The 13,725-nt window shown below is 39.8% G+C and overlaps 1 protein-coding gene across 1 annotated transcript in view; it reads right to left on the bottom strand.

Moving 5' to 3' along the window:
• Positions 1-12,177, bottom strand: part of si:dkey-156n14.3 (zinc finger protein ZXDC) — a 32,541-nt gene extending 20,364 nt beyond the window's left edge. Inside the window, exons 1-5 of the mRNA XM_051706668.1 lie at positions 10,272-12,177; positions 9,988-10,140; positions 9,811-9,889; positions 9,583-9,713; positions 8,749-8,919 (exon numbers count right to left, since the gene is read on the bottom strand). Coding sequence (XP_051562628.1) covers positions 8,749-8,919; positions 9,583-9,713; positions 9,811-9,889; positions 9,988-10,140; positions 10,272-12,081 — 2,344 coding nt within the window. The 5' untranslated portion in view covers positions 12,082-12,177. The remainder of the gene's footprint in view (positions 1-8,748; positions 8,920-9,582; positions 9,714-9,810; positions 9,890-9,987; positions 10,141-10,271) is intronic.
• Between the last annotated feature and the right edge of the window lie 1,548 nt (positions 12,178-13,725).

The following is a 13,725-nucleotide window of genomic DNA, read 5'->3' as shown; positions in this document are numbered from 1 at the left end:
TACTCCTACACATTAAAGGAATAATTTACCCAAAAATTATAACTCTCTCATCATTTACTTACTTGTATGCCATCTCAAACTCTTGATTGCATTTGGCAGACGTTTTTATCCAAAGTGACTTACAGTGCACTTACTACAGCGACAATCCCCCTGGAGCAACCTGGAGTTAAGTGCCTTGCTCAAAGGACACAATAGTGATGGCTGAGGGGATTGAACCAGCAACTTTGATTACCAGTTATGTGCTTTAGCCCACTACGCCACCACCACTCACTCCTTCGCACGTGTGCAATATGTGTCATTTCTGCCTAGGAAGAGCGCTGGAACAAAGAACACCTACAATGAGAGTGAAGTGTGCTTTGCTATTGCCAAATTTCGAGCACTAAATGTGCCATAAAACTCAAGATATTATTCTGTTTGCCCTCGGTGAGAATCTACTTGCTCGATTTCCAGTGGATGAGCTAAACAGTGGTGCTTAAGACACTGAATTCAGAATGTTTCTGAGATTCAGAGAAACACCATAGTGGGATGAGTTCCTCAAACAGGCTTAGTGGTCAATGGATATGTGGTTTATAGTGGTCAAATACAATTGTTTAAAAAAATTGATTGAATATTAAAATTGTTTTATTAATTGCAGGAAATATAAATTCTGTAGTAGTAGGGGCAAATGTGCCAGTAAAGGAAATGGTGTTGCAGCACCATGATTTATCTTATGATTAATATATAAATTAATATTTAATATATACTTTAATATATATAAGTTGTTAAAATTGTACTTTAGAAATGGTTTAAAAATTGTAGTAGTAAATAAAAAAGTAAATTGAAAAAATAAAACCTTGGCTGGTCGTGTGATCCTATGTTACAAACATACGACCTCGGCGGGTCATATAATCCTGACATACTACTCCCTTAATCCAAGTAACAGCCAAGTGAAAATGTTTGTTTTCTACTCCATAATAGATATTGTTTTCCTACTCCATAACAGTTATCATTTTCCTATCAGTAGGCTTCCAATAATTTAAGTAATTTTTAAGAATATCTGAAGGCGGGAATCGCGCGACGCCATGCGAGGGTTGGACGTGTGAATGGCGAGCTCTGCGCAGTTTGCTAGTTTTAACACTATTAATGGCATAAACCGGTGAGATTCGATACACTCTGTTCCATAACTGTTCTAGGGGGACAATATGTCAAAGAATTCAAAAACCTCAGGCTCAGGAGACATTAAAAGACACTTATGTGCTCAAGCTGATACCCCTGAGAAGGCCCCGAGCCCGAGAGTCGATTTGGTCGGAGAAATGTGGGAAATTCGGCCAGAAATGTTGAACATGTCGGCAATGCTGACGAAGGTCATTGCTGACTTGGATCTTGCTGTAATACGTCGATCGATCACTGCCACGGAGACGAAGTTCTCTGAGGTGGTTACAAGAGTAGGGGATGTCGAGAAACGGATCGATTATCTGGAGTTATCGGAGAGGGAATTAGTTGCTAATCTGTGTATGGGAGAAGTTGGAGGACATCGAGAACCATAGCTGGCGGAATAACGTCCGAATCATCGAAATTCCTGAAGCCGAAGAGGGTCAGGATATGGTGAAATTCCTGGATGGGCTCTTTCCGAATCTGGCGAACCTTGGCTCGGCGATCCGCTGAGGGAAACAAGCACCGATCAATTCTGAGATCATCCGATACAGATCCTGTGTTACGCAAGGCGAGGAGTAAAGGAAGACTTTAGCATTTTCTTGTTCCTAGACTTTGCGAACTCGACAAGAGAGAAACGTGATCGATTCAAGGAATGCAAGAAACTCTTACATCAACGAAAAATCGCTCTTGCACTTATGTTCCCGACCAAATTGTGAATAGATGCTAAGGATGGCCATAAAACATTCACATGTCCCCAGCAAGCGATGTCCTCCATAAGTCAGTGGAGTAAGTTATTTTGTGGTACTCACATTGCAGCCAAATGGACAGACTCACTGAACATTCATTTGACTGTCCGAGGAAACTGAGTGCTTTTTTGTTTCTTTTTGTGCTGGTTCCACCTAGCGGCTGGAGATTGTTTTGTGGAATAACACTCCTTCGGGACAGTTGTGGATGAATCTGCAGGTTCCTTGCGTTTATGCCTCCCATTGGCTGGAGTTTGTTTTATAGATTATTTTCTGTTATGTAATTCTGTCTCACAAAATTTGTATAGAAGTAATCCTTGAGCAATCCGACGGCAAAGTTGTCACGAGGGCTCTCGTAGGCGTACATGGACTGTTTGAGTTTAGAGGGATGGACGCCAGTTGGCACTGTCGTGCGTGGGGTTAATGCCCACGTTTTTCTGTTTTTTTGTTCTTGGGGAAGTTCGGGGGTTGTTTGCACTAATGTTGGAATGTGGTCTTTATAATTCTATTTTTGACAATCAATTTTTTCTAATATGTCAAAATGTCAAATGTTAATATGAGATTATTGTCTCCACGTGGAATGTGAATGGGTTGGGGCACCCCATAAAAAGAAGGAAGGTTATTTCTTTTCATAAGCGTAAGGAATATGATATAGTGTTTCTTCAAGAAACACATCTTTCCCCGCAGGAAGCTGAAAAATTTGGGAAGATATGGGGTGGGACATGTTTTCTTTAGTGCTGGCTCAAGTAAGAGCATGGGAGTCATTACATTTTAGTGCCCGACCGATATATCGGTTTATTAGCCTTTCACCGATATATCGGTATCGGCGTATATTTTACCGATATGCGCCAATATAAAAACAGAGCATTTTTCAGAACATATAATGCAGAAAGCAATGCTTTAGAATTGGTGTCTTAGCGTAGTTTGTCCAGCAGAGCACGCTCCGACTCCATTGTTTACAGAGCTGACTCTGAACTGACGTGGTTCTGCAGGCAGGGCGGAGTTAAACCGTGTGGATTTGAGCAGTCTCTTCTCATTAAATTGCTAACTAGTTTGTGAAATACATACTGGAAAGTTAATAAAAAATTACCCCATCATTTTATATAACTAATATAAGGTTAACCCTGTCCCTGACAACCATGTCACTCATGTTTATCACATCTGTTTGCTGTTAGCCAGCTACAGTTTGTCAGTGCAGTCAGTAATGCAGCAGATTGAAAGGTAAACATCAGAGCATCTTTTTGCAGCTCAGCAGACAACGGTGCGGTGGTGTATTGTGTGTGGTGAGTGTTGATTTCACGCTTCGCTGTTGCCTAGTTGGTGAGACATAATGCTGGAAAGTAAATAAAGTCCATCTTTTACTCTCCATGATGACGAGCTTGTAGCTAACTAGCTAATCATGTAGCTACTTTCATTGCTTGTCAGCTGAGTGGAAGCTAATGTGTAAACATGTATTCACCAAAATGTTTCGTTCAGGATTCACAGATTGGTACCCCTTCAACCGAACAATTCCAGTCGTTGCATTTATAAAAAGTATTATTTAAAAGTCTGGTTTTCCAGATATTAAAATAGGATACCTAATAAAAGTAGATTTAATAAATAGTATATTTACCCTTTGTAAATAATAATATATAGGAACTGTATCTGAAATAAATGAGGGGTGATACATACTAATACAACAGGCTGGAAAAATAGATATTTATTCTTTAAATGTCCTTTATAAATATATTTTGAATGTGTTGAAACTTGACATTGGGCGACGCACCCCAAAAACTGCACCATTAGAATGGTTTCATGCTGAAGAGCCACTTAAATGTTTTTTTTTCTCTCTCGTAAATGTAAATGAGTGTAAATGCCAACATCATCATATGTCAAAAGGATTGAAGCCTGTCATGCAAAACTTGAGTTCATTGATGTCATTAAATGAGTCTGCTTTTTTATTCCATCAGTTATTCCTGGTCGGAGGCTGCCGTATATATTTAGTTTATACATAGGGTTACGTCCTATATAAATGTAATGGTGCAACGCTCAGATATTTAGTAGAGCGTAAATTGTGACATAGTGCCCATTTAAGTCACAACTAGGCTAAGTTGTAACGTACGTCTAGCTGGTGCAACCGGCCCCTGATGTTTATTTAGCTATTTATTTTATTTTTATTTATTCTTTATTTTAAATGGTCAGCATTTGACTGATACTAAACATACAGTACTGATTTTTATTTAGCTATTTATTGTATTTTTATTCTTTATTTAAATGGTCAGCAATTGACTTGTACTAACAGTACTGATGTTTATTAAGCTATTTATTGTATTTTTATTTATTCTTTATTTTCTCAGTTTTCATTTCTAGAATTTGTTGACAACGTATAATAATAATGTCAAATGTTCTTTGATAAAAATATTTAAGAAAGCAGCCTTCTGAGTACCTTTGCATAGTCATATGCAAAATCGGTGCACAATCCACATAGAAAAGGTCTGTTTTCATTCCAGCTGAATGAACCAAAATATCGGTAATCGGCGAATTTTCCCTCTTTAAAATCGGTATCGGTCGGGCTGTATTACATTGATAAGTAAACATCTACAAGTCAAATGTCTCAAACAGATTAAAGAAATTAGGGAGAATCATTATAGTTTTAGCAGAAATTCAGGGGCAAAGGTTGGTTTTGGCTAATATTTACACACCTAAAGTTGATGATAAGGGCTTTATTAATGATCACGAAGGGATGTTGCAAGCCGCTGGCACCCCTTATATGATATGATATAATACTGGGAGGAGACTTTAATCTATTGATGGACTCAGTCCTTGATCATAGTGAAGCAAAAGTGTGTAAGCCCCTAAGAGCAACACTGACGCATTACAGGATGTGTAAAAATCTTGGTCTTGCAGATATTTGGCGACTTCTGAACCCATCTGGTAGGGACTATAAATTTTTTTTCATCAGTCCATAAGATTTATTTTAGAATAGATTTTTTTTTATATATATATATATATATCTCCAAGTCCATCATTTCGTCTGTAGTGGACTGCTCAATTGGAAACATCTTAGTCTCAGATCACAAACTGGTGAGTTTAGAAGTGTTGCCACATACGGAGAAAAATAAATCATATAGTTGGCCCTTTAATGTATCCCTTTTGCAAAATCCTGATTTCCAACAAATGATAAAGACTGAAATCAATGTTTATATGGAGACCACTGGTCTTCAGTATCTTCTGTGGGCGTGGCTTGGGAGGCACTTAAGGCGGTTCTTAGGGGTTGGATCATACAGTATGCCTCATTCATCAAAAAATACAAAGCATGAGAACTCATGGAGTTGGATGGGAATATTAAGAGTGCAGAGGCAGAGCTGAAGTGCTGAATGTCGTCTGATGGCCTCAGAGAATTGACCCGATTGAAATACAGATATAATACTATTTTGTTGTGGAACGTGGAGTTTTGGTTATTCGGGGCAAGATAGTCATATTTTTACATTTAAATTGCAGCATTACCTTTTTTTCCCCCAGTGTCAAAAACGACTCCTTCAATGATCCGTTCTAAAGGATTCATTCTAAACTCCTCCTTTCAGGGAGCCTAGTCTGTTGTGATTGGTCTACCGCTTACAGCGCGTGTCGGAAAGGAAACACCCACTACCATATCCGAGTTTCAGCTCCGTCTGAAAGAAATGTCAGTTTTACCTTACCAGTTTGAGCCTGAGTCCGATAGCGATACATTACAAGATCAACCCGAACCACCAACGCAAGCACGATGAGAACAGGACGTTTCTTTGTGGTAAGTTTATATATACTTTGACAATAACGTGAGTTAGCCGGTTAACAGAGGCTAACAGGCTAACAGCCTGCACTGGCTGTACATGTAAACAGACCAGAGGTGGGTTTTTTGTTACCAAATTACGTAGGTTAGTACAGGAATTACTAACGGCTCATTTCAGGTGTTCAGAATCGGTTCTTTCTTTTGGGTGTCAATAATTCCATTTGTCATGCACTTTGACTTTTGAAACTTTGCAGTCTTTTTTACATTCACAAACAGATATATAACACACTACATGAAAGGTAATATTTGAAAAACCATAATAGGTGCTCTTTAATTACCTGCTACAATCTCTCCCTGTAAATGTCCCCTCTCTTATTTCAAGCAATTTGACAGCATAGCGAATTCCTTCATTTGGAATGGTAAGCGTCCCAGATTGTATTTCAATAAGTTACATAGGCCGATTGACAAAGGTGGGCTAGGCCTACCCAAGATTTTGTTTTATTACTATGCGTTCATTCTCAGACATTTGGCTCATTGGTCACTTCCACCTGAGAGAGTCCCTCCCTGGTTTGGTATTGAACAAGAAGATCTTGCCCCTATTTCACCACTGCAAAGCCTCTCTATCGAAACTAAGCGGAGAAGTTAAGTTACACCCCGTTATTTCACGTTTGCACTCGGTATGGACAAAAGTGTCCAGAATGTTTAAATCTGACATTTATTTAAATGTTGCCTCGAGCATATGGCAGAATTCAAGATTGAGTATTGGTAAGTCCCCTTTCTGCTGGTCAGAGTGGACTGTTAGGGGGGTTACTACACTCGGTGACCTATATGAGAGTGGAGTGTTGAGATCGTTTGAAAATTTGGTTCAACATTTTGGGATCCCCAGATCTCAGTTTTATAGGTATTTACAACTGCGCCACCTGCTTTGTACTGTTTTTGGAAGTAGCACACACCCCTCTAAAGTGGCAGATACTCTGGGAGAGGTGATTACTGCTTTTGGAAAATGTCATGAAGCAATAGTGTATTACTCCCTTTTAATTCAGAGTCTGGGGGATGGAGCTTTAACTTCTCTCAAGAGACTATGTGAGAAAGATTTCAACTTGGTATTGGAGGAGGAAGTGTGGGCTAGGATTCTTAAAAACGTTAAGTATGCACCTAGAGATGCAAGGGTGCGTCTTTTGCATTTCAAAATTTTGCATAGATTTTATTGGACCCCCTCTAGATTTTATAGGCTTGGTCTTAAAGACAAACCCACCTGCTGGCGATGCTAGTCGGAGGATATGTGTGGCAGAGATATGGTGAAATTCCTTCACACTCAAGTTATACAAATGCAGGCATCTCCTGACCTCCTCACACACTCCTTGACGTGCATATCTACTGTTCTTGTTTTCAGGCACGTGCCGTGGGCTTTGAGGCTTTGATTTTTAATACACATTATTAAACGCTGTGCCCAAAACACATTATATAGCTGAGTGTAATGTCGCGGAAATGTTATAGATGTAAATTGTTGCCTTAGAAGCCACCAGTCAATGGAAACAATTAAGTCACAGTATCACACAGTTAAAGATTGTCATATATTGAGCCAAGCATGTTTAAGTCCATTAAATCATACAATGAACAACAGTGCCAGAAGAGCTTGTTTTGACATACAACAAAAAGAAAAATATAACCAGTTACTAGCAGGCTATATGTTTTGTTGTCGCTGTCCTTTTCTGCATATCGCTGCTCCCTTCGGCACATCGCGGTGCCATTTTGTGGCCCATTCTGCATAACGCCCATTCGGCCCCGTTTCGCGGCCGGCCCTTCGGGAAAAGTCCCGGTTCTCCCGATGACCAGTCCGCCCCTGAATCTGACCACCAAAGACAACAATCTTAACCTGAATGCACAAGGCAAAATGTAGACATCCCTTAATATTTAATTTTTTAAACAGACACTGCGCCCTAACATTAGAACTATAAAGCAGACAGATCATAACACAAGAAGGACAAGATTGCAGATCACCACTTCACAGCCTCAGACTGACCAGAAACAATTACCTAGTATCTATGACCTAGTATAAAGAACACAGATGTTTAATAAATATATTAACTTACCTTTACTTGAACACAAAATTATGCATCTCTCCTTGCGAAATAACATCTCAGTCACTGTTGTAAAAGTTGCCTGCTTTAAGTTTCGATAGCCTCTTTCTTGATTCCACTGAAATCAACTTTGCGAAATTCCGGTAGGTCGCCGATGCCTAGCGCTTAACGCATTAGTTACGTGAATTTGAACATATTGACGCATGTTTTTCAACTTGAATGTGTTGAAAACAAAAATCGAGCGTATCAGATAGGGTGACTGAAGGAAGAAGGATTGGCTTACTCATTTTGGTAAGCATGCTTACCTTGGCCATTTGTAGCGGGCGTGATTCAATTTGAATGAACATACAGTGTTGAATGAAAGGGCGGTAAACAATGCTTTGAATCAGAGAAAGCATAACAGAGAGCTTATACCTGAGGGTAGCGCCAAAGCGAATTAATGAATAACTGTCTGTGCTGCTCAACTGAGATGAAAGATGACAAATTTGAACGAAAACAGTAGTTTATATTAACAATTATATTTAAATATTTCAGTGTCATTTTTCTTTTCACCCTTCTGTTAGGTAAGCACTGCTTACCTTGCTTATATGGACGGCACATCCCTGGATGTTTTTACCTTCGTCTCATGTTATTTACCGACGATTATGTCTTCTAGCATTTCTTCGTGACAGAAATGGCTCAAATGTGAGTACTGCCACCTTGTGGATCCACTAATTTGTGCAAATAATTCCAGGAGCATTCGCAGTCTGCGTGTTCAAAGACGTGCGGTTAGAAAAATCGGGCTGCACACGTTCAGTGCTCAAGCACTCTACTGATGACAAGATTTGCGTCACGTGTCCTGTACGCTCAGCGTTCGCGTCTTACCGAAGTATACTTTGGGCTTTAGTCCAAGATGACATAAACAAAAATTTCTGAGTGCACCTTTAACCTGAAGAGCTCAAGACATAGTGATATTATATCCTACATGTGAGTAAAGCCCAAAATCACTAATCCAAAAATCTTGCACAGCCCTTAACTCTTTTTATAATATAAAAATGTGTACCTGGGCTGAAGTTGTGGTGTTTAAGCATGTGTGTCTTTAGGCTGCTGCGTGATGAGAAGTGTTTGGTGCATCCAACCACAGGACAACGGCTCCTCAGACTCACTCCATTCTGCTTGTGTTTCTTAGAATGGATGTAGAGACTACTGCGAGCTGAAAACTTCGCATTACAACCTGCGCATTTACAAACACAAAAATTATTATATAATTACAAATGTAAACTTTTTATCTCAAGTTACTAATAGTAGAGGGATAAAAAAACACATATGGATGGTGGTCACATCAAGAAAATGTTTACAAGCCAGGAGCATTTTATATTTTAATTGACAGATAAAGTTGATTGCCAGTTCAACAAAAATACAACCAACAATGCAATTCAACATCTCAAAACACAGCATCCATGACTCTAAAACACACTTATTGCACAACACAGTATCAAATCCTGTGTCTTATGCAATTCTGACAGAGATGTGTAGCTCCTGTATATTGGAAGATACCAAATATATCCTTTTCTAAAGGACTAGGAATTGAAACATTTTTGTTTGTCAAACTATGTTTCCTTACCTGATTCTTATCACTTTTTAATAAGAGCACTAAAAGTTGCAGCACACAGTATTCCCATAAAGTAACCTTTCAAAAATAATTTAATTACAAAAATCATTACAAAATACATAGCAGATCAGAGCATTACAATAAATGTATTACCTTTGTCTCAAAGTACTAATTTCAAGCTTAAAATATTTTAGACAATTTGAAAAACAAAGTGTAAAAACAAGAGAATAATTGCAGTGTTTCTATAGCTAGTAGATTAAGTTAACCAATTTCTAAGATGCTGACCTTCTACAGGGCATTCAAATGGCTTGGTGCCCAGGTGTGTAATACAGTGGCCCTTCAGGTGCTCAGCCCGTGTGAAGGACTTCCCACAGCCTTCCTCTGGACAAGCAAAACGCCTGTCATCATCATGCTTCCTGAAGACAAAGGGTTTAAATGAGACATAGAAAACTGTCAAGACCTTCTAAAACACTTAAAATGTCAAACATAATTTTTAATCTTTCATCTTCTCACCGTTTGTGCCGAAGTAATTTTGACATGCTGGTGAAAGTCCATCCACAGGAATCAGAATCACAAACAAAAGGTCTCTCGCCTGGAAAGATCAAATTGGGGAGGACTGGTAGAAAACTGGACATGAATAAAGTCATTACTCATGACATGACTTTATTCCAAGGAGCAGCATTTGCATACCTGTGTGACTGCGGAGGTGTATTTTAAGTCTACAGGCCTTGTCATATCTCTTGTCACAGTCAGGGTAGGTGCAGGTGAACTCGCCCATTTCTCTGAAGTGGGTTCTGTTGTGGGAGAACATGGCACTGAAGGTGATGAAGGTCTTCTCACATCCTGAAGAAACACAAAAACACAGAGACCTCCACATTTAAATTGGTATTAGTGTTTACATGTTCATCTTTATCTTTAATGTCAACACTGACTCATATTTGGTTGAAAGCAATCAAGCATATATTCAAACTCACCTGGGAACTCACACTTATGTGGTCTCTCTGGTTCAAAGTGTGTTCTTTGATGATTAGCAAGTTTTGTGGCAGTGCGAAACCTCTCACTGCATACTTCACAGATAAATGCATTTTCCTGGTCATGGGCTCTAACATGAGCTTTTAGATTATAGACTGTGGTGAAACAGCGACCACAGTTTTCCCATTCACATTTATAAGGACGCACTTTGTCATGAGACTGTAGGTGCCGTTTCAGTTTGTATGATGTTGTGAAGGACCAACCGCAGCCCTCCACTGTGCACTTGAAGGGACGCTGGTCCTCTGCATGCAGAACCAAATGAATTTTGAGATTTTGCCGAGTATCAAACATGTTAGAACAGCCTGGCTGAGGACATCTATACTTTACAACTGAACCTTTCTTGGCCAAACCTACCACAGCTAAATGGTTCATTGGCTGTAGTTCTTCCTCACATATAACTGGTTTGATTTTTGAATTTTGACAAATAGTATTTCTATTATCTATAGCGCATACGGTTTCTATCTCTTGCTTGATTGGTGGGCAAGAGTCCAGAGTGACACCCATTTCTGACAGTGAACAATCATCAACTAGAGTCAACACTGAGTCGCTGCTGGCCAGTCCAGCTTTAGGCTCAACTTGTGGACTTGTGCTTACATTGCTCATTTTTCCAATAGATTTACATCCCCCATCGTAGTTGAGCAGTACAAGATCATCATCATCTTTCATCCCCAAATGTTCTTTTAAGCTTATAATACCATCCTCCTTGTAAGCATAGCCCTCTGGTGAGGTGGCCAGGGTCAATAATCCATTCTCAATAGTCACAATAATGCTCTGATTGTTCATCATGATAGTCCCGGAGAGTGTCTCATGCACAAGCATCGGGTTCCCATCAGAAACGCAATCCTCATTACTGCTGGACTCCTGACTTGCAAAGTCTACGATATTAATTTCAGCAGTCTTGTTTTCTGTTACAAAGGCAGAGCTATTTTTTACCACACACTGTGTCAATTCATCTGTTGAGCGTTCAGCTGATACTAAATTATTGCTGGTCATTCCTGCTTTGGAGATCTTTGGTGTTTGTCTGCTCCCAACATAATCTTCGGATAATGTAGGGTCTCGATTGACTGCCTCGAGACAAATCTCTTGTCTAACACTTTGGTGTGTTCTTTCAGATCTGGTACTTGAACTGCTGTGTGCGTATCTTGAAGTTCTACTAAAATTCTCATCTGAATCTGATCGAGAAAATTGTGTCTTCGATTTTGATGATGATTCATTCTCTTCAGCTTTAGTTTGATCCTCTTTATGCACTATGTTAAAAACCACGTACAGTTCCTCCGGGCTCGTGCCATTAGAGACAGCAGTTTTGTTGAGAGTCTTCTCTGGCGTATGTCTTTGTTCACGGCTCACCAGGAAGGGAAGCGCCATTTGCCGATCGCTGCCCTCATCTTCTTCAGCCCTGTAAAAATCTGAAGGCAGAAGCTCTGATTCATTAAAAATCTTCTTGGGCGCTGTCATGTCACTGAGCTCAGCATCTTCAGACTGAAAATCATGTGTCTTAACCTGTTTGGTTTTAGAAGACAGAATGCAGCCGCTACCATTTCCCGCCCGCCGAAGCGGATATGACCTGTCCCGGTTGTTGTTGTCGTCGCTTTCCAAGCCGAGCGATCCGGAAAGATCTGAGACCTCATTTTCAGTCACACGGGTGCTCTCATTAGTCCCTAAAGCTGTACCCTGCTGAGAGAATTCAGCGTGAGGCTGGACGCCATGTTGATAGCGAGTGTTTTGGGTGTCAGTATGCCCCTGGATTTCCATCTTGGTGTCCCTGTAGCAGCAGCACGTGAAAAGCCCGCCCTGCACATATGAGAGCCTGATCCTAATAGGCCGTTATAGATGTTATGTCATTCAAAACGGCTGCGTCTCCATTCGCCTACTTACAGCTACTACGCCCTTATAGGGGTCATGATATTCTTCTTCTTTGTCGTTTTATGGCGGTTGGCAAACCCACAAAAGATGAATTTCTGCCACCTAGTGATCTGGGGTGTGAAGCCTTAAAATTGGAAAGGGGGGAAAAGGAGTGGGTTGGGGTTCTGGGGGGGGTGGGTGTACATTTGCATGTATATACACACACATACATATCTATATATACAAATACATACCACTCTAAATTCTATTGATCACACCTGTTGTTCTTATCTAATTTAAGAGAACATCATAAACTTTATTCTGCTTTGGGGCGCTGTGCAATAACATTTTCAATGATATCTGTTCTATACCCATTTCTCTTAATTCTTCTCTGAGTTGTGTTCTTTCATTTTCATATGCTGTGCAATTTAAAAGCACATGCTCCAGGTCATGACATACTCTTATATATATAATTTTATTATCTTCCCTGAGGTCCACTTATAATGTTAGTATATTATTTTGCACAAAAAATAATTTAGTAATATATAATAATTTTCCACCCTGTCTTTGGCCCTCTGTCTGAAATGCTCGGTTTTAAGATGTCTGGCCCTTTAAGACTTCAACGTAAACACCCACTGTTCAGCCCTTCCAATACAGCCATATTTGAAACACAATCCAAAGAAAATGAGTGTTGGGTGTAACGCGTAACAAAGTAATTTGTTACTGTAATCTGATTACATTTTGCGGTAATGCAGTAATGTACCACGTTACTTAACCAAATTAAGTAATCTGATTATAGTTACAGACATGAATAAACTTAAATTACTTGGATTACACATTTATTGCTAAAACAATAATATTAATTAAGTAGAATGCATTTTAAAATGTATTAAGTTCCTATGTTAGTAATTTTACGTGTGTTGCTGTGTCAGCTAATGAACATGCGCTCTAACAAACCACCATGGCATTGAGGACACGTATCGAGGCGATGGCAGATGAGTAAGCTGTGTTAATATGAATGCAGTGAAGTGTAGCAGTGAAGAAAACGAAAGTGAAGCGTTTCAAGTTTTCATGTGCTTACAAACAATCTCAGCGAGCTCTGTCTCAGCATGCTTCCATCCCTGGCTGAGGCACGCAAGGCTGTACCGCCAACAAATCCTCTTTAAATATCCGTGATCCGCCCCATCCTCGCACCCTCTGCAGCTGCCACAGGAGTATATGGAAAACAGCGCTCATTCCCATCTGACAGAGGGATATATCGCTCACAAGGTGGAAACATTTGCAGAATGGCGTCTTGAAAAATATGTCACTAAGCAAATGGCTTTTTATATTCTTTATGTACTGCACACAATAAAAAACAAAACAATGCAATAGCGTTACAGATGCACAAGTGATAAAGGATACTTCGTCCAAGCACAAACAGGGAGATAATCCACTCACTATAAAGTTGTGTAAACACACACATGCTGGGGAGTCGCGTGATGCCATGCAAGGGTCGGATGTGTGAACAGCGAGCTCTGCACACTTTGCTAGTTTTTCATTCTTTTTGTGTCA

Source organism: Myxocyprinus asiaticus, chromosome 9, assembly GCF_019703515.2.
Source record: "Myxocyprinus asiaticus isolate MX2 ecotype Aquarium Trade chromosome 9, UBuf_Myxa_2, whole genome shotgun sequence".
In the NCBI taxonomy this organism is placed as follows: domain Eukaryota; kingdom Metazoa; phylum Chordata; class Actinopteri; order Cypriniformes; family Catostomidae; genus Myxocyprinus; species Myxocyprinus asiaticus.
Note: the sequence above shows the minus strand (reverse complement) of the source record. Positions and strands in the feature narration are given on the sequence as shown.